At 35.7% G+C, this 21,497-nt stretch overlaps 2 protein-coding genes across 7 annotated transcripts in view; one reads left to right on the top strand and one right to left on the bottom strand.

Moving 5' to 3' along the window:
- Positions 1–12,992, top strand: part of B9D1 (B9 domain containing 1) — a 41,017-nt gene extending 28,025 nt beyond the window's left edge. The window contains exons 7-8 of one of the 2 annotated variants that reach the window (XM_074281719.1): positions 11,114–11,186; positions 12,568–12,992. In XM_074281719.1, coding sequence (XP_074137820.1) covers positions 11,114–11,186; positions 12,568–12,628 — 134 coding nt within the window. In that variant the 3' untranslated portion in view covers positions 12,629–12,992. Of the gene's footprint in view, positions 1–2,016; positions 2,373–11,113; positions 11,187–12,567 lie in introns of those variants that run through there. The other variant, XM_074281718.1, reaches the window with a different exon arrangement.
- A 4,021-nt stretch (positions 12,993–17,013) lies between these two features.
- The window catches only part of EPN2 (epsin 2), an 84,352-nt gene continuing 79,868 nt past the window's right edge, over positions 17,014–21,497 (bottom strand). For all 5 annotated transcript variants that reach the window (XM_074281713.1, XM_074281715.1, XM_074281717.1 and 2 more), the window contains one exon: positions 17,014–21,109. In XM_074281713.1, the coding sequence (XP_074137814.1) occupies positions 20,784–21,109 (326 nt within the window). In that variant the 3' untranslated portion in view covers positions 17,014–20,783. The remainder of the gene's footprint in view (positions 21,110–21,497) is intronic.

Below are 21,497 nucleotides of genomic sequence, written 5' to 3'. Positions count from 1 at the left end.
TTATCTGATTTTCCTCACATATAAAAGGGGAATCATTATAGCATCTACTTCCCAAGGTTATTGTGAGGCTCAAATAAAATAATATTTTTAAAGTGCTAAGCACAGTGCCTGTCATATAGTAAATATTTAATAAATGTTTCTTTCTTCTTTTTTTTCTACTTTGGGCTCTGCCATAAACCAGGCCAAAAAAAATATTCATCATGAGCAGCTGATATAAAGCCACCTCTTTTTTCCAAAGACAAAAGGAAAATTTCAGAATGGTTGCTTAGAATAGCAAAATAACTTTTAAAAATGTTTTTCAGAATAGTGGACATATGTCTTCCTTTTTTACAGAGAGGATGTAGGCAGGGAATGGTTAAGAGGCTTATCATATGCCACATAGCCTCTAAAATACGAATAATTGAATTGCCTAAGATTAAAAAAAAAAAAACAAACTTAATATCACCAGGAGTCATTAAATCATTTTGAATTAAGGGAAGAGGGAGGAAAGTCTATGTGTATTATTTCCTTTAGGGCAGATCTAATCAGCTTATATCCCTGAAAAGGCAGAACTCAGGAAAAATGTTATAACTCTCCCCTTCTCCCTCCTTAAAAAAGCTTTTCCAGTCCATTTTTCCTCTGAATTCCTGCCTGATAGTTCTATACTTTATTAAAACTCAGTCTCTGCCAGCCTGGGTAGAAATATGGAAACTAATGGCCTTTTAGGCAGAGGCATCCATAATTTTGTAATCATCATATTCCTCTGTCCCTTTTAAATGCTTAGGGACAGTAAATGGAAACAATAAAAATATACAATTCTTTTATAATAAAGTACAATATTTAGTAAGGAGGCAATAGAAGGTAATCTGACATTAATTTGAGAGTCTGCCATTAGTGCTGGGAAGGAAGGAGCTTTATTATTTTTTCCCTTCCTCCCCCACCCTTTTGAAAATTAACTGTCAGTGAGATGCTTTGTGACCCACCATTTGTTGGTTGAATGTTGTAAAAACCTTTTTTGTTTGGTGAGATGCTTTGCTTTTGGTTGAATAAATTTTACATTCCACAAGGTTTCTAGAAAACCAGAAGGGCACAGTAGGAACTGTTATGAGCCCAGAAGCATTTTTTTAGCAGAGTGAGAAGTATTATCTGAAGACTTGGGAGGGCCAGACAGACCATGTGCTAGGTGACTGTTCAGGCCTCTGCCTCCTCATAACACTGGCCATTCCACAGAGCTTGAAGAGAGGGCTAAACTGGAACAGTCTGTGGTCTTTGCATTACCCAGGACAGAGATGGTAGCTTTATCCGGTTCAAACAAAAAGATGCGATGGGAAGAAATTTACAATATTAGATCAGGAAAACAAAAAACAACTTATCTCTGGCCTTCTAATTATCCCTAATAAATGAAGTCAAAAAATAATTTAATTTGGATTCATCCCAAATAAAGCTTCAAAGAACACGTTCACTTTTTAAGATGGTCTTCAAGAAACAATTTCTTATTTCATTCATTTAGTTCATTGATTCATTTATATTTTTTATTTTCTGCTAAGCCAACCTCTGAATAAGACACAATTCCTGCCTTCAAAATAGGTTATAAGCTAGAAGTCACTTTTTTTGAAGCCAGAAAACAATAGAAAATTTCCTGCGGTTTGTTACATTCTTGATAGGAATTGTGGGGTTTGAATCTTGTTTGTGAGCTAGAACTTTTCATCAAATCTCATTTCCTTCTTGAGGTCAAATGGGAGTTATTGGTGGTGGTGTTTCAATTATGATGCAGCTACCAGCTCTGATTTCTTGCTTCTTGAACTACAAAAGTGCTGTATTCAGCTCATTGCTTAAAAGTTATGTAAACATGGATCTAACTAGCAGACCCAAAAATGTGAAAATAGTCTTCAGGCAGCATTTGTGGCTTAAGCATAGTGAATAGAAAGACCATCCTGGGCTTCTGGAGACTGCAGGATTTGAAGCTTCATTCTGAGTGATGTTCTGAAAGTTTCCATTTCCCTATGGGCTAATGCTGTGGTTTCTTCCCACTTATAGTTACAAGGGTTCGCTCCCAGGGATTTGTTACCCTTTTGTTGAATGTGGTAACGAAGGACATGAAGAAACTAGGCTATGATACCAGCACTTTGGATATGCAGACCTCTTCAGTAATAGATATGTCAGAAGGCATTCTGAAGTGATTATGAAATATGACCCATATCCTTTAATTTAAGTAACGTTTACCTTTCAATATGTTTATATCCAATTTCTTTTAAAGCCAAACTACCGATGTATTCTAAATTTTACTGTTGTTTTATTTATTTACTTAAGTGTCATTTTATCTATGTCACTTTGAAGCAACAGCATCTGTAACCAAATACTTTTATATAATAAATGATTTTATTATTGAAGAACTAAGTATTTTCATAGTTGTTTTTCTAAAGTCAGCATTTTCAATACCTTGAAACTTTGGTGCAAGCTTAAAACAAATTCCCTTTATTTTAATAATGGCAGTTAGGACTATAAATCAGGACCCATTTTACATATTTTTCAGACTGTTTTGCACAAGATTAGTTTTGGGGTTTTTGTTTTTTATAGAAAATGTAATGAGCACTAGACTAGGAGTCAAGAGCCTTAGATTCTAGAGCCATTTATGACAGTATTTAACTATGTGATCTTGAGCAATTGTTAAGGTTCCTTTCATTCATTAAGTTGTTTCTGCATGTGCATTATGTTGGACATTGAGGATTTAGTAAGATTAAATAAGGAATAATCTCTGCCTTTATAAAGTGTGTTCTAGTAAGGAAATATGAAACACTGACAAATAATTATCATAATATATAGCAACTTATGATAAGTATACAAAAGAAAGTCCACAAAAGTCTGGTGCTTTCTTGTAATATGGAACCAATCCCCAGTTTTCAAAGGCTTGCCAGTAGAGCACAAGTTCTAAGAAAGTTTAGCATGCAAGAAAAACTTTGAGTACAACCCCAGCAACAAGCTATGTTTATTCTCTGAAAATCAGCCTCAGTATTAAGTGGCTCCTTAGTTGTTGCTTGGCCACTGTGTGATGAATTCTATAGTTGTGACAGCCCATGAAACAGATCCTTAGTGGTTCCATTCCACTTCTGTAGCAATTTTGTCAAAGTACCTAAAAAAGCAGACAGAGTGCTAAGAATCACTGTTTTTATATTGTTATAAATACTAATTGTTGGTATTCTAAATGTAAGATCTTTGTGAGATCTTTTAGTCAACATACTGTAGGGGCAGCAAAAAATAAAATTATAAAACATGACAAAATCCGGAAACTAAAAAGGTCAAAAGTTCATAGACTATATTGACGTCTAGCTCCTGCATATTAATAATTTTTAAAAATAAGATAGTTGGGAGGTGCCAGACCTGGTGAATAACATCATGTAAAATGACATTGACTATATCTTGATGGTTGGAAGCAATTTGTTATTGATAGATTTGAGATTTATTTCTGAATTGTCACATCATCAATTAATAAGACCAAAGTTTAAAATCAAGCCCCAAACCACTATCCAAGTGGATGAAAAATGACTTATTATCTAAATCTTACTATAATATAATAAATGGATATTCCATCCATGGAGTTAGTCCAGTAGTACTTTTATCTTGGACTTAAATTACAATGGACCATGAACTAGGGAGTTGAGGAGGAAGAGGATTCACATTTAGTAAACTGATTAATGATTTCTACCTTCAGAGTGTCCCTGTCACCCCTTTCTCACATAGGGGCCCGCACCCCGGTAAAATGGTCTCGGCAGGTGGGCTAAACCAGGTCGAGGAACTTCAACAGGCCTTGAACTCGTCTGTGAGTTAAAGGGAAGTCTGCTTGTGAAGACTTTCCCTGGAAAAATGGGGAGGGGCAATCAGAATATTTTATTCAGATGACATGAAGGCAGCCCAAGCAGGCTGGGTGGAGCCTCCAGAGCCGGATCAGTGACAGATGCCACTGCACCCTAGGCCATCTCCAGTGGTCCTGACTCTCCTGCACTTGGATGATGCTGGTGGAGACTGCCAGGCTGACAACCTCGAGCCATTCTGCCTCACTTCTATCCCATTCCAGCATAAGTGGAGAGCACCCTGTGATGCCATTGGGCTTCTTTGAAAACAAAGGAAAAATAACAATAACAACAATAACAATTTTGCAAACTGGATGGACTCCTTCTGGAGAACCTTCAAGAGGATATTGTACATGCAAAGTATAAGAAGGCATGGGGAGATTATAATCTGCACTGCTGGAGAAATGACCCCAGGAGTGAGGAGACCACGACTACATTAAGTATGAGAGACTCAGAGGACAAGGCTGAGGATCATGGAATTTAGAATTAGAAAGCATCTTACAGATGATCATCTCCAACACTCTCATTTTACAGAAGGGGAAAGTGAGGGTCTTAAAGATAAGTTGCTCAGGGTCATTGCAGGGGAGCCAGTGCCTCTCATCTAGTTTTCTCCATAGGTATAAACTGTGTGTGTAAGAGTGGGACACCAGCGGCCAGGCCAGAGATGTACTCCTGTACAAGGGGAATGAGGGCATAGTCCTGTTGCAAATTGGAACCGAGGGCACTTGGTGCTTGCCCTTCTCTGAGGCCTTTGCCCAATGATCTATCAGATCTTAATAGCAACCTTTGACTGCTTCTGGTTTTGAATAGCACTTCATTGAACAGGGTGAATAGACTTAGCTGCCAGATCCAACAGGGAGTAGTACCACGGTTCTTGGTCCTGAAAGTCTTTTTTTTTGGTCACCACAGTTATGTCTTGACACCTGTGTTACCATCTCTTCTCTTGCTGTCTTCCTAGCACAGAAGAGTTGGGAAGCTTAGATTTGAGAATCATAAAATGTGTGTAAAAATTTTCTTCAAATTTTTAAACAGTATCTCTAGTCACCATGGAAGCATTAGTGGCTTTATGCATTTTCATTAACAGAGCTTTTTCTGAAGACACACCAGCCCTGAGTTCAAATCCAGCCTCAGGCATTTAACACTTTCTAGGTGTGTGACCCTTGGCAAGTCATTTAACCCCAATTGTCTTGCTAAAAAAATAAAGAATTCTGGGATATTTTTGCACAGATTGGGACTTTCTGAAGACCGCTTAGATTATTCCATCAAAACTGTTACCCAGGCATTATTCTTCAAAAGAGAGACTGAGGGTTGGGGAGAGAGAGCCCTACATACTTGCATACACAGTCACAAGGAACAGTTCCTAGGGGATGGGGTCAGCCACTTTCACTGACTGGAGGGAGTCCTTAGCTTTTATCTCCTCCCATTTGTGATTGGGACAAGAAGACCAAAATTTCTTACTCCTAAGTAGAGAATCTTGAATTTCTAGGCTTTCTGATAGAAGGTTATATATTTAGGGGCCAGAAGGATCTAGCTTTAAACAAGATAGATATTGCATGGTGGCTTTTGGTATTTGTGGAGAAATCATTTCTTCAAAAGATAGACTAGACTGAAAACAGAAACTAGTTCAATATACTTTAAGGGAATTCTTTGGAGAATATAACCTTATTAACAAGTAACTAGGGAACTGAGTCTGTTTGGGAACATTTTTAGTTTTAGTTTAGTTTTTTTTTTTTTTTTTTAATTTAATACTGTCACCCGGGGGACTTCCATAGCTGCCATCCACTGCCTGGTATTTCACATAATCACAGAATTAGGAAGGCCCTTGGAGACCATTTGGTTCAACCTGTTTGTGAACAGGAAAGCAGCATCTGCAACAAATGATAATCCAACATTTTCTTGAGCATATCTTTTTTTTTTTTTTTTTGTATTTTCCTTTTTTTAAAATTAATTTTATAATTATAAATTTTTTTGACAGTATATATGCATGAGTAATTTTTTATAACATTATCCCTTGTATTCATTTTTCCAAAATTTCCCCTTCTTCCCTCTACTCCCTCCCCTAGATGACTGGCAATCCCATACATTTTACATATGTTACAATATAACCTAGATACAATATATGTGTGTAAATATCATTTTCTTGTTGCATGTTAAGTATTGGTTTCCGAAGGTATAAGTAACCTGGGTAGATAGACAGTAGTGCTAATATTTTATTTTCAATTCTCAGTGTTCCTTCTCTGGGTGTAGTTGTTTCTGTCCATCATTAATTAGCTGGAAGTGAGTTGGATCTTCTCTATATTGAAGATATCCACTTCCATCAGAATATATCTTCAAATAGTATTGTTGTTGAAGTGTACAGCGATCTTCTGGTTCCGCTCATTTCACTCAGCATCAGTTCATGCAAGTCTCTCCAAGCCTTTCCGAATTCATCCTGTCTGAGCATATCTTAATGAAGAGAAACCCTTGACCTACCAAGATAGCTTATTCTACTTTTAGGTGGCTCTAATTATAAGGAAAATTTTCCTTACATCTAGCCTAATATTTTCCTCCTTACAGTTTTCATCTATTATCCTTAATTTCCACTGTTCTCCCCCAAGTCTTCTCTGAGCCATATCCATCTCAGTTCCTGTAATTTATATTGATATGATGTAGTCTTAATTTCCCCAACCATATTAATATCTCTTTTGGACATGAGATTGTCAAAGTCCTTCCTGTAATATCCAGAACTGAACACAATAACTCAGATATGGTCTGACCAGAACAGAGCATAGTAGTGCTCCTCATTTTAGATACTATAATGCAGGTCAAGATAGCATTATTTCTTTTGGCTGTCATCTTACACAACTGACTGATCATTTAACCTGCAAGTTCACTGAAGCACATGTAAGAACTGCTATCTAGCCATGTTTTTTGTATCCTATATTTAACAATTGATTTCTCACACCAAAGTTTAGAAGATGCTTACTAATTCAATACATTAGCCTTTTGGAATATTTTTTATCCATATTAATTATATCTAACTGTATCACCTGCAGATTTCATAATTATCACATTTATACCTTAGAGTAAGTCATTGATAAACATTTGAATAGCACACAACCCAAAAGAGACCTGGAATATCCCTCTAGAATTCTCCCTTCAAACTGATATTGGTCCATTAATTATTGCTCTCTGTAGTCAAAGAAAATAATGGATATAAAGTTGTAAAGTACTGTAAAAATATCAGATGTAATTATTACCATTTAAGTCCAATCATTTGACCAGTTCTGAATCTACCACTTACTGTTATCTAGCCCATTTCTCTCCATGCTATATAGATTCAAGAAGAGCATAAGAGACTTTGTCAAATGTTTTGCTTAAATCTTAGCATACTATATCTATGACATATCAATTTAGTTACTGTCAAATAAGAATATGAAAGAAATCTGGCATGATTTAGTTTTGATAAATCCCTGCTAACTCTTATTGATCAATACTTTTTAAATACTGTAAAATTTTAGGGATTTAATTTAATTCTAGGAATTTAAATCAAATATATTATCCCATAGTTTGCACATTCCACCTTCTCTTTCTTTGAACATTAGGATACTTACCAGTCTCCAACAGTATTTCTTCAGTTATTTTCAGAAATCATCAAGAATGGCTGAGGAGATACTTCCACAAGTTCTTTCAGGACCCTGGGATGCAGTCCATCTCACTAAATCGCAAGCCCTTTTAACTCCTCCTTGTGGATATTTTTGGTTCCAATTCCCTATTAGCAATTTTTATTCTGTCTTTCTCAGTCTAAAGCCTATTCCCCTTGATAGATAAAAGTGAAATAAATGTCAAATTCTCTACTATCAATTACTAATTCCTCTATCCTATCATCTAATGCAAAGCTTCTTAAAATGTGGGTTGCCATTCTATATGGAATCATGTAACAAAGTGGGGATCGTTGAAAATTTGCCAAATGTAAAAGGTATCAAAGATTCTACCAAGGTTTAATTTTTTTTTAAAAAAATAACCAAGCACATAAATTTTATTAGTATGCAAATTTACCTTTGTCTTTAATAAATGGTAAAATTATATGTATACCAGAGAATTGTCTTAACTTTCAATAAATGATTTATATACCTATTTTATATACTTGTATACCCAGGATCACATAAAAATTTCTCAGGTGAAAAGGGGTCGTTTAAGAAGCCCTGATATAAAGGCCTTTTACTAATTTTTTTGAAAAATAATGAGAAAACACTTATTAATTAATTACTAATGCTAACTAAGTGACAAACATTGTGCTAAAGCTAGAGCTGCAAATGCAAAAGAGAAGTAGTAACTTTCCTTGAGAAGCTTATATTCTTTATTATTATTATTATAGCTTTTTATTTACAAGATATATGCATGGGTAATTTTACAACACTGACTTTTGTTCCAAGAAACATATATTTTAACCAGAGGAAAAAACACATTGAAGAGAGTAGTGGGTGTCTTGATCTATGGGGCAGTCCATAGACCTGCCCTTCCAGAAGCTATTGTATTGTCAGTCTCAATCACTCAATATATTGGATGATTCTGCCAAACTGCTTTTTAATGGGAAAGTATTATGGGGAAGAAGCTATTGGTGGTGTATTGATTATAGTTCCCAAAGCAAGAGAAATGTATAAACCCCTAGTAGGCAGGGGGCACAGGCAAGCTGGAAATGAGGATCAGGGAGTGCTGAGCTGAGCAGCACAGCTGCCCTTGGTCTTGATCTCTCTGGTGTGGAGAGTGGAGCAAAAGTAATAGTAGTAAGGCAGTAAATCGCCAAGAGGAAAATGAGGGTGACTGGTCCCAGGGAATACAAATGCCAAATCCCTCTCTTCCTCTCCCCCATTTGTCTAAAACCGTTTTTGTTATACTTAATATTGCCAAGCAGAGCTTAGTAGTTGCTACTGATGCTATTCTTTTCTGTTCTTTTTCTTACTGATGATTTTCATTACCATTCATTTCCAAAAATAATTCTCCCCTACCAGCAAGCCATTGACAAACAAGTTTGAAGAATGGAAAAAAAAAAAACAAAAAACCGACATTGACCCTATTTGACAATATGCAACATTCCACTCCCATAAGCCCCACTTTTTCAGTGAAATAAAGTACATTTTCTCAACTCCGAAGTCAGTTCAGTCGTTATAATTATTGCCACTGGGTTTCATTTTATTGGTTTTTTCCTTTTATATTACAGTGGTTAGTTATTCTGCTGACTTCACTCTTTTTTATTATTCTTATAGGATCATGTTACTCTTATAGTCATCTTCAGTTCCTATTTTTGGCCCTCTGTCTTAAAAATCGCAGAGATGGTGATTTCCTTGTGCTTCCATGCTGATCTCTTTAAATAGTTCTCTCTCTCTCTCTCTTTTTTTTTTTTTTTAAGCTACATTTTTCTTTGACACAAAAAGTCCTTTCCAGCTAGTAACTCTTCCCCATAATACTTTCCCATTAAAAAGCAGTTAGGCAGAATCATCCAATATATTGAGTGATTGAGACTGACTATACAAATAACTTTATGCTTATTGTTACATAACAAAAAGAAAGTGTCTTTTAATGCCAGTTATCTAAAAACAACTTTAGCTTTTGTGTTATATCTGAATTCTATTGTCATATAATAATGTGTTCATTTACATTAGTATAGTCATTATATATATTATTTTGGTTCTTTTTCATTCTGTAAAGTTCTCTAAATTGTCCATATTTGTCATTCCTTGCAGCACAGTAAAATTCTATTACATTTATATGATAATAACAATAGTAGCTAACATTTATATAGCATTTACAATAATGCTAGGCACTGTGGTAAGTGTTTTACAATTTTTATCTCATTTTATCCTCACAGCTCTGGGAAGTAGGTGCTGTTGTCCTCATTTTATAGATAAGGAAACTAAGTGACTTGCCTGGAGTACATAACTAGTGACTAAGATTGGATTTAAACTCAGGTCTTCAGTTTTTTTGCTATCACAAAGAGCTGCTATGAAAATATTTGTATATAAGGATTTTTATTTGTTTTTCTTCTCCATTAGAAACTTTACTGCATATCTCTACTGGGTCTGTATCCCAAAGAGATCATAAAAAAGGGGAAAAGACCCACATGTGCAAAAATGTTTGGGGCAGTCATCTTTGTAGTGGCAAGAAACTGGAAACTGAATGGATGCTCATCAGTAGGAGAACGGCTGACTAAGTTATGGTATATGAATGTTATAGAATATTATTATTCTACAAGAAATGATCAGCAGGATGATTTCAGAGAGGCCTAGAGAGACTTACGTGAACTTATGCTGAGTGAAATGAGTAGAACCAGGAGGTCATTATACATGGCAACAGCAAGATTATATGATGTTCAATTCTGATGGATGTGGCCCTCTTCAACAATAAGATGATTGAGACCAGTTTAAATAGACTTTTGATAGAGAGAGCCATCCACACCCAGAGAGAGGACTATGGGAACTGAGTATGGATCACAAGATAATATTTTCACTGTTTTTGTTGTTTTTTGCTTGAATTTTGTTTTCTTTATCATTTTCCTTTTTGATCTGATTTTTCTTGTGCAGCGTGATAATTGAATAAATAAATATAGAAGAATCGCACATGTTTTAAGACATATTAGATTGCTGTCTAGGGGCAAGAAGGAAGAAAAAATTTGGAACATGGTTTTATTGAACACTAAGCTGCTATGCTTCCCCTTGCTTTTAGAGCTCATCTATCTAATCTCTACTTTTCTATTTTTTTAATCATTTATGAAATTTATTGTGGTAATTCCTTTTTTATAATATAAGTACTAGTAATGATAGGTAGCCTTGATCCCTACTTTACAAAAATTATCTCCATTGAAGTTTTTGACTTGTTCTTCTTAATTTTTCTTATTTTCTATATAAAATAACTTGTTGATCTTTTGATTGTTATAACACTAAATCTACATATTAATTTAATAGTTATTTAGTAATATTATCAATTTTGTTGTATTGGTATAGTCCATTGAGTTTCTTGAAAGGTCTTCTTTAATTTCTGTAAATTCTGTTTTATAATTGCATTATAGAAATCCTGTATAGCTCTCATCATTTTAAATCCCCGATACTTTTGCATTTTATATTTATTTGAAATGGAATTTTCTCTATTTTTCCTTTTGACTTTGGTTAGTAAAATAGATATATTGATGAATTCTTGTGGGTTTTTTGTATACTGTTATTTTGTTGGATCTAATTATTATCTTATTTATAATTTTACTTTTTTGCTGATATTTATTCCATTAATTTCTTTTACTTATTTTATTGCTTTAGCTGCTGTTTCTATTACTGCATCAAATAATAGTGGAAAGAGGGATTATCATCGCTTTTGCCCTGAAATATTTGTGTAAGCTTCTAGTATCTCTTAGATATTTTAGTTCTTGGTTTTAGCTAAATTCTTTTTTTTTTCTTTTGCTGAGGCAATTAGGGTTAAGTGATTTGCTCAGGGTCATTCTCTTGAGCATATTAAAAGCAAAATCTCAAAAGATTCTTGTACATGATGATAGAAACAGTACAAATACTGACTGAGTTTTGAGACTGAAAGTGTAAGGGAAAGGGAGGGATGCCTACTCTCTCCTTTGGTCCCCACCCTAGGAATTTTGGCTCTCAGGGGTAGATCCTACCACTCCTTTCTTCTCCCATAAGAAAATTCCCATTCCATTGTTCCTGCCCTTACTCCACCCCAAAGAAAGGATGTTTTGTGCATTCACAGAAAGTAAAATAAAAGACCACTTGACCAAGCACATCCGTTACCCTAACCAGGCAATAGTGGATATTTTTAGGCTAAAAAGCCTGAAGAAAAGGAAAACTGTGGATCCAGCTTTACTTAGCTTTAGAAAGTTTAGTAAATAGCAATAACTCAATTTCTTGATTTGCTTAGAGTTCCCAGTGAGTATAATATTTTTTTAAACCTCCAACAATTGAGAAACAAGTAGAATTATGCTGGATCCAGCTCAGACTGGCTCACAAAAGCCAAATGTTAAATTTTGATAATGTTTTGGTTTTGGTCCTTTCACTCAGCATCAGTTCATGTAAGTCTCTCCAGGCCTTTCTGAAATCATCCTGCTAATTATTTCTTATAGAACAATAATATTCCATAATATTCATATACCATAATTTACTCAGCCATTCTCCAATTGATGGGCATCCATTTAGTTTCCAGTTTCTTACTACAAAAAGGGCTGCCACAAACATTTTTGCACATGTGGGTCCCTTTTTCTCCTTTAAGTTCTCTGGGAAACAAGCCCAATAGAAACACAGCTGTATCAAAGGGTATGCCCAGGTTGATAGCTCTTTGGGCATAGTTCTAAATTGCTCTCTAGAATGGTTGAATCAGTTCACAACTCTTACTTACTAACAATATATTGTGTCCCAGTTTTCCCATAACTTCTCCAACATTTGCCATGATCTTTTCCTGTTGTTTTAGCCAATCTGAGAGGTGTGTACTAGTATCTCAGTTATCTTAATTTGCATTTTTCTGACTAATAATGATTTAGAGCATCTTTTCATATGACTAGAAATGGTTTTAATTTCTTCATATGAAAATTGCCTGGTCATATTCTTTGACAATTTATCAATTGGAGAATGGCTTGAATTCTTATAAATTTGAGTGAATTTTCTCTATCTTTTAGAAATGAGGCTTTTAACAGAATCCTTGAATATAAAAATGTTTTCCCAGTTTATTGCTTCCCTTCTAATCTTGTCTGTATTGGTTTTGTTTCTACAAGGCCCAGAAATCATTTAACCAGAAAACATCTGACCTTGGGGAGAGCTTTGCAAAATATGTAAGGGCCATGATGATAGAAAATTATGAGCAGTATCATCTCACAGATAAATGTAGTGAGGGGGGAAGAAGCTTTCACAGAGGTAGGTATGAAACCCAACTAAATCATAACATTTTGAAACATCTGTAGATTATGCTGGCAATAAATAGAGATGAAATGGAAGTACCTTATCTTCTGGTATTGCTATCTTTTTAGTGACAACAGTAGCATCCCCAAATTGAGACTTTGTTCCCTCAGGACCCAGTAGCATGAAGAAAGTAGCACTGGCATTAAATAGATCAAGTCTATTTCCTTTTTTCAGTCAACAGATTGTTTAAGTTAGGCCTGTTATAACTATTTCCCACTGTTTTTTTTCCCTGCAAAATCACCTAATATCTATTTTGTATATACGTATACAGCACACCACACACACACACACACACAGAGTTCTCCTTAATAGAATGTAAATTTGAGAGCAGGAACTGTTTAACATACATTTTTATATATCCAGGATCTAGTACAGTCCCTGGCACATATTAGATGCTTAATAAATGTTTGTTGATTGGTTTATTGACTAAGATGGTTAAAAACACACTATGATCTCAGAAGGATCAAAAACAACTGATTCATGGTAGACATAAAAGCAGCTATACATATTGCCAATGACTTTCATATGAGAAGGTCCATAAAATATTGTCAAGGACATGTATGTTTGGAAAAGGAAGTTTGCCCATCATGTAGTAAAAATAAAGCATAACAGATGGACAATCGGTCATGATATGAATATTATGGAATATTATTGTTCTGTAAGAAATGACCAGCAGGATGATTTCAGAGAGGCCTGGAGAGACTTACATGAACTGATGCTGAGTGAAATGAGAAGAACCAGGAGATCATTGTACACACAGCAACAACATTATATAAAGATCAATTCTGATAGATGTGGCTCTTTTCAAGAATGAGATGATTGAGATGAGTTCCAATGATCTGGTGATGAAGAGAGCCATCCATACCCAGAGAAAGGACTGTGGGGACTGAGTGGAGATCACAACATAACATTTTCACTCTTTGTGTTCTTTGCTTGGATTTTTCTTTCTCATTTTTTTCTCTTTTTGATCTAATTTTTCTTGTGCAGCAAGATAATTGTATGAATATGTATGTACATATTGATTGGATTTAACATATTTTTGCCACGTTTAACATATGTTGAATTACTTGCTATGTAGGGGAGGGGATGGGAAGAAGGGGCGGGAAATTGGAACACAAGGGTTTATTTACAAAGGTTAATGTTGAAAAATTATCCATGCATATCTTTTGAAAATTAAAAAAAAATTTTAAAAACCCAAATTATTAAAAAATAAAATAAAATTACCACAATTCAAGTCCTGTTTCTGGTCTTCTGGGACCTGGAGCTGAGCTGTTCAGGAAATGCCCTTTGTGCTTTCTTGCTTAATGAACTTTTACAGCATCCTAGTGGTACAACAGAAAGGATTCAGTAGACCTAGTGGAGCTATTCTTGGCTCCACCAATTGATAGTTAAATGAAGTTGAAAAAGTCACACTTTTGTAGGCCTCAATTTTCATCTGTAAATGTTAATGAGGATCAAGTAGGGTGAACAGCAATAGCTAGCAATGTTAGAATACTTTGAGATTTGTAAAAGACTTTATAAATATCTCATTTTATTCTCCCAACAATCCAGGATCCCTTCCTGGTACTCTTTATTACCCCCATTTTACAGAAGAGATTAAAGCAAATAGAGGCTAAGTGACCTGCCCAGGTCACAGCTAGTAAGTGTCTAAGGCAGAATTTGTTCCATATCTAGTGCTCTAATTCATCTCATCACCTAGATGCCTAAAGGCTGTGAAAGCCCCTTAAAACTAATCTACAAATGTAAGGTATTTACTAGTAGGATACCATTCTGTGACAGTGAGAGGAACACTAAAGTCAAAAGACTAGGTTCTAATTCTGGCCCTCCACTGGTGAAGTAACCAAGTTTAACAGAGATTTATCTGCAATTAGATAAACATCTTTATTTGCATTAGATAATGCAAGATAATAATTAGATAATATCTAATGCATTATGTGCATTAGATAAACATTAGTAACATCCTGCCAACCTCATAGGAGAATTAAGAATAACATGTAGAAGTGCTGTGTGACATAAAACCATAAGGCCCTAACAAGTATGAATTGTTACTAGGATCCCAGAACAATAAAGCTAGGAGATGGAGGACCTTGGAGATCTTCTGGTCCAATCCTTCATTTCACATGTGGGCTCACAGTGGAAAGTTTACTTGCCCACACAGACAGACAATAATAATGAGATAATCAGAGATTTTTAGAACTGTCAACACAGATCAAGTTTATCTATCTTACAAGAAATTTTCATCTATGGGAGTGCTCTCTAGATATCAGTCAGGGCAGCTAGATGGTGAGGTGCATAGAGCACCAGCCCTGAAGTCAGGAGGATCTGAGTTCAAATCTGAACTCGCTCATTCAGACACCTAACATTTCCTAGCTGTGTGACCCTGTGCAAGTCACTTAACCCCATTGCCTCAGGGGAAAAAATCATCAGCCTTGTTGATTTAAAATAAGAATAATAGCGTTCAACTAGCACCTTCTAAGTAAATACTAAGCATTGTGATAAATGCTTTGTAAGTATTCTCTCATTTGATGCCCCTAGCAACTCTGGGAAGCAGGCTATTATGCCCATTTTACAGTTGATAAAACTGAGAGACAGACAAGTTAGTCTAGGAAATGCCTAAGGCAGGTTTTTCAGACTTTGGACCCAGTACCCTACTAACTGCATCACCTAGCTGCAAGACCTACATGCATCCAGTATAAAAACCAGAATGGAGAGGATTAATGTTACATACAAATTGGTTCTTTTGGCTTAAGCATCTCTAAGGAGCATGGGCAGGAGTAACCAAAACTAGTTGTTTTTAACTCCACTTCATAATAGTGCTGGGCTCAGAGAGTGCAGTCTTCCCAAGCTGAACAGAAGAATCAATCCCATTTAGTGATGGCATAAATTTAATACCCAGGCAACTGCATAAATCTAGGCACAGAGAATCTATTTGCTTGCTTAATACTATTTAAATGCTACTTCTGCCTTGTAAGACAGACAGAGGCAGGGTAGTTTAAGGGAAATAAGGGTTGACTACCCTTCAAACCAGGATTACTCCTATTCAAGTTCTACCTGTGGCACATACTAGCTCTGTGGCTTACTGAATCAATCCCTCCATCAATTTTAAGACTTAAGTTGCAAGACTAGGTCTGTAATGACTCTGCTTCATCAAGGAGTTCCTTCTACACAAAATCCTAGGTCTGACCTCCCCTTGAAACCCTCCCTAGAGTGTAGGTCCTGGATTGGGAAGTGGGGAATCTACTCCCACAGAACCAGAATCTCTAAAACTAATCATTCCTGATTAAAAGGAGACATGTCACTCAATTCACTGCTGGCTCAGGATTGTACCCAACTACTAAATACTCAGAGGAAAATGGTCATCAGTTAATTACATACCATAAGTAGAAGAGCTAAGGAATTCTAGTCTTTAATTTGCCATTAATTCTGAGCCAGTTTCCTCTGCTGTATATAAAGATTAGGATTAGGTTATCTCTAATGTCTCTTCTAGCAATTAAGTTCTATGATTCTATCTTTTTCCTTTCCATGGCTACTTCACTGGCCTGGATTCAGAGCACTTTGTATCTAATAATTAACATGTCATTAGGGGAAAATAAGGCTGTCTATAATGGAGAAAATCAGTTTTTTGTTCAAATGATATTAAACATCTTTAACTCAAGCAAGGATTACAGTTCAGAAGAATTTTTTTTTTTTTCTGGTTTCTCCACTGTTTATGCTCCTACCCATCCTCCCTTTACACAGGCAACAAGATGACCTTTCATCATAGAATTCCCTTGCTTGGAAACTAGTAATGATAATAATAATAATAGCATTTATATAGCACCTATTATATTGCCACACACTGTGCTACAATTATCTCATTTGATCCTTACAACCGCCTTGGGAGATAGGTGCTGTTGTTATCCCCACTTTACAATGAAAGAAACCAAAGTTAGTTATTTGTCCAAGGTCACACATTTAGTAAGAATCTGAGGATGGCTTTGAACTCAGATCTCTCTGATTCTGGGTATAGCCTTCTGTACCACCTGGCTGCCTAGATTTAAAAGCTGGAATAGATTGATCCTCTTCATTTTGCAGATGAGGAAATAAGGACCTAGCAAAGGTAACTGATTTGCCCACAATCACACAACTGATAAGTGACAAGAGGTGGGATGATTATGCCCGTCATCTTGAGAGCTCATACATTTAATAAGATTTAAGGACAACTGCAAAATAGGTCCTAAGCTCCAACACCTGCAGATGACAAAGGCAACATCACTCAGCAATGTAAGCAATACAGTTTTAATTCTGACCAGTGCAGCTACAGGCCCTCTTCTTTCCATCGTTCTGCTGGCATTAAACATGTCAGTATGACATCTTCAGGGTAAAAAAAAAATGACACAAAGAGATACATAACATTATGATACAAATGATAAATTATATTTATACAGTAAATAGTGTCAATAGTCAGCACAAATTCAAAAAAGCAGCCTGCTCCAGGATTATGAAAACAGTTTGGTAAATATTTCAGTTGTAACACTTGTAAAAAGTAAGCAAGGTTTGTGTGAGATTCCACTTGTGAAAAATAAACCATATAATTTTTCCACAATCTGTGCAATATTAATACATACAGTACACATTAGAAATAGTAACAGCAAAAGGGAAGATGGAGAATATCATGAGCTGTACTTTGTGTGAGCTCAGAAGGACTGTAAACAGCACAAGATGGAACCCACCCACCCAAAACCCCTACCCCCGACCGGCAGGGTTCCCCTTCCCTTTCCCCCTCCTGTCCTAGGTCTCTTCCAGCACATACTATGGTTTCTAGAGAGTATAAAACTGACCGAATAAATAACTGACCACACTTTAGGGTTCAAAGTCATACCAAGATTTTTTTTTTTTTGCTTTTTGTTTGTTTTATACAAAAGAATTGCTAACACTATTTGAACTTGGGTCAATTTGACCAGTAAGGCTATTTTTGGGTCCCTAACATATCTGACCAAAGCACCTTATTGGGAAAGTTAAAATCCAAGAGGGGAAAGAGACAAACAAAACAAAAATTACTTTTAATAAAAAAAAAAAAGGGGTGGGAAGGGGGTTAAAGGAGAGGAAAAGGGAGAACTCACATGATGGCCCATCAGAGGAGAGTAGCATATGATCCTGAAATGGCTTTAAAACTTGAACACGATGGACCTTTTTATCAGCTAAAGCTGCCCAGGTCTGCCACCTTTGGCAAATACTAAACAAGCATATAAGCTGAATCTTTTCCACAGACTTAGTTCATAACAGCCAGAGGTTGCTCCAGGCTAGAAATGAAACCAGGGTCCTAAAACCTGTAGGGAGAATCTTGTTTCCCCTTTACCCTCACCCAAAATTGGCTTCTGAGTTGCTCACAAACACTGCCTAACATAATTGCTTAAGTAATTAAGAAGTGTGATTTTTGTTTTCCTAAGAGAGAAAGAAAGTGTGTAGAGAGTATTTAAAGTGGCTTGGTTGAATGGTTTAAATAAGAGCATGCAAATTATTCTCCCAGATTCACAGCCTTTTATTCACACCTCCATGATGGTGTTTCCTAGTTTCAGCTGTAAAAATCAGTTACTCTCCCTGATCCCAAGAAAAAAAAAAATTGCCTAATACTCTTACGTGACTAAAATCCACCGAACCTGTAATGACAACTTTGTATTTGTAATTAAAACTTTGTATATACTAGCGGAATTTTTTTAAATGGGAAATTTATTTATTAATAATCAAACCCAAAAAATAACTAGGGCAAACCTTCTTCCCACAGTTCAACTGGAAAGTGCATTTTTCATATGCCAGTATCAAAGCCTAGAAAATTCCTACTCTTAGAAATGAGATGCTTCTGGACTACAATACCTAACTTAAAAAAAATTAATATTGAAGTGGGGATAGTAGGACAGGGCATAAGTAACATTAATGCGTTCTTTGTTGATAACAATGTTTTTCAGGGGGGAAACATCTATAACATCTCAGATGAGCATTCTTAAATCTGTCTTCATAAATTCAAAATTAATAGAGGAATGAGCATATGTTAACATTCAAATTTTTAGTATTTTGAGGACTCTGAAGTTAATTTAACTTCAACCTGCATGGCTGACATCAGAGATGATAGTAAAGTTTGGACTATTTTCCGAACCTTGACTAAAGGGCACAACTCAATCCCTTATGTGTCATGCTATTTTAGTTATTTCAATATATACAGTTAAGAGCACAGCTGAGAATCTAGTTCTGACATCCCCCTGCCTCCCTTCCCAACACTGATATTTAGTTCATCAATGTTCTGACAAAAAGACTTAATTGGGGTCAGAACTCTTATTCATGCACCTTTGAGTGTAACTTGTGGAGTTTTGGAAGGTGTTGAGTGAAAATAAAATCATTAGGGGAAAAAAAAGGCTACCAAGAGTAAAGAAAGCCAATTTTGTGTACAAATGATATTAAATCATCTTTAACTCAAGCAAGGATTAATTAAAATAGATCAAATCAAAATCATGCAGAGTTAAAGATGTGTTGTTCAATTTACAATTCAAGTTGTAAAGAGAACTAACCTAATTGTTAACCTGGAAAGTGCCTTTTGTAAAAAATAATTAGTTGATAAAAATTTAGTCACATTCATACATTAGAATTTTTAAAATTTCAAGATGTGGATACTACAGTAAGAAAAATAGCCTCTCTCATGATCTACCTACAAAGGCTAAAAGTCGGTTCGTTTTGGAAAGCTACCAAAAAAGGGGAGGAAAGGAAAAGGCAACTTGAGGCTGTTTTTTTTTTTTTAAATGCCATTTTAGTAAATGTAATCACATCTTTTTTTTTTTTTTTTTTGTATAAAGTCTCAAGAATTTGCTTTCATTTTTCATTGTGAATTGTTGTCCAAAGTTTTTTTTTTTAGTGTTTTTCTTTCCTTTAAAATTCCCTTACAGAAACAGAGCTAAAAACCATAAATAAGAGAGCATTTTAAACCATAAAAATGACACATGCCAATATTTTAATTCAGCCAGACCTGATAAAATTCTATCAAAACTAGACAGTTAAATAAGAATCACATTATAAAAATGTTAGCAAAAAGGACTATTTGATAATTTTGCAAACTCAAATATGAAACTGTACTAAAAACAAAATATGTGCAAAAGTATACAAGAATAACTGCATATAGCAAGGTTAAGCCTGAATTAGTTTTAAAACTTGCCCTAGTGAATTTAATTCAAAAGTTGTTCCACTGCATTTTTTCTTTCAACTTATGTGGTAAGTCAAATAAAAATAAAATGCACACAATAATTTTTAAAAAAAAAAAAAGTCACTACTGGACAAGCACAGAGCAGAAGCCTCATTTAACACGAGTGTAGCATGCCATCCCCAGAAAGGTCACTAAGAGTCCCCATATAGTAGTGTATAAGATTAACACTGCAGACATCACATCTTATGCTTGACAGTGTAAGAACTCTCAAGTGAAGTTTTGGAGCAAACCTGCTTTCTGCATCCAAAGTTATGAGAAGAAAGTGGCGTGATTTTGTGTTGCAAGTTTTGACGTGTAAATCTGGTCTTCTGTATGCCCAACTATTCTCCTAAGAATAAGGACTATGGGTGAACCAACAGTCAGGAACTGTATAGTTATGTGCAAAAAGCAGTCACTAGCACTCTGTCTTATATCTCCAATGACTAAGAGAAATGCCTAATGCAGGGACAATTTTAGAATACAGAACATTGTTCTGAAATCTGCAAAAGATTATGGAGGGACCTGAAATGGCAGGCTTCTCCCTAAAGGGTACTGATAATCAATACAGATAGACCAATTTCACTTCTGGGTCATCAGAACATTTTAAGAAATGCCTAATAACTGAAGTTAGGGACCATCTGCCAAGACTAGAGTTAGGTGAACCAGTAGAAGCCAACTCTTCTCAAAGTCATGACTGTAAACCACAAATTTATGTTCAAATCTCTTGCACATCATTCAGTCCAAACAGAGTTTTGTTCATTTTACTCCAATGAAGACTTCAATCTGCAAAATGTTCTGGAAAGGAAGCTCTGTTCATTTGGGATGTTATAAAAGGAAAGGGTTGGTTGTACTTGTGGACTGGGATGCAGGTGGAGGAACTCCTGTACTATGAAGAGGTTGGGACATAGATCCTGAAATGGTGATCCCTTGGCCCATTCTAGTCAGAGATGTCACACTGCCCAAAGATGGTATTGGCGCCATTCCAACAGCTACTGGTGCCATGGAAGACAGAGGTATTGGCTCCATGCTCATTGATGTACTGAAAGAAGGACTTGTTCCCATGATGGGGCTTGCTCTCATCTGGTTTAATGTCAGGGGCTGAGGCTGATTCACCTGGAAAGGATTGATCGGAGTTGGTGCTGTGGAAGAACCTATTAAAATGGAAGAAGTCCATGATTAATAACTTTAAAACAATGTACTAACCATTACAGAGATTTGGATAAAAAAATATAACTTTCTTGGAGAAGGAGGAACTATGTCTTGGGAGAAAATATATACAAGATCTTTCACAAAAATGTATGACATTCCCTACTACTAGGAAGGCTAAAGTGGTTGCTTGAATTTGAGAGTTCTGAATGCAGAACTCTAATCTGACTCCACTATGGTGAGGCCATGGTAAATAGATTAGAGGCTCCCATGTCAATCAGCATTGGGATCAGACCCAGATAGAAATCATTATATTTCTAGTTTAAAAAAGGGAGAGTCTCCTCCCCAAAAAACCAACACACACACACACACACACACACACACTCACACACA

This window comes from Sminthopsis crassicaudata, chromosome 1, assembly GCF_048593235.1.
Source record: "Sminthopsis crassicaudata isolate SCR6 chromosome 1, ASM4859323v1, whole genome shotgun sequence".
Lineage (NCBI taxonomy): Eukaryota > Metazoa > Chordata > Mammalia > Dasyuromorphia > Dasyuridae > Sminthopsis > Sminthopsis crassicaudata.
The sequence above is the reverse complement of the archived record's forward strand: the minus strand, read 5'-3'. Positions and strand labels throughout refer to the sequence as shown.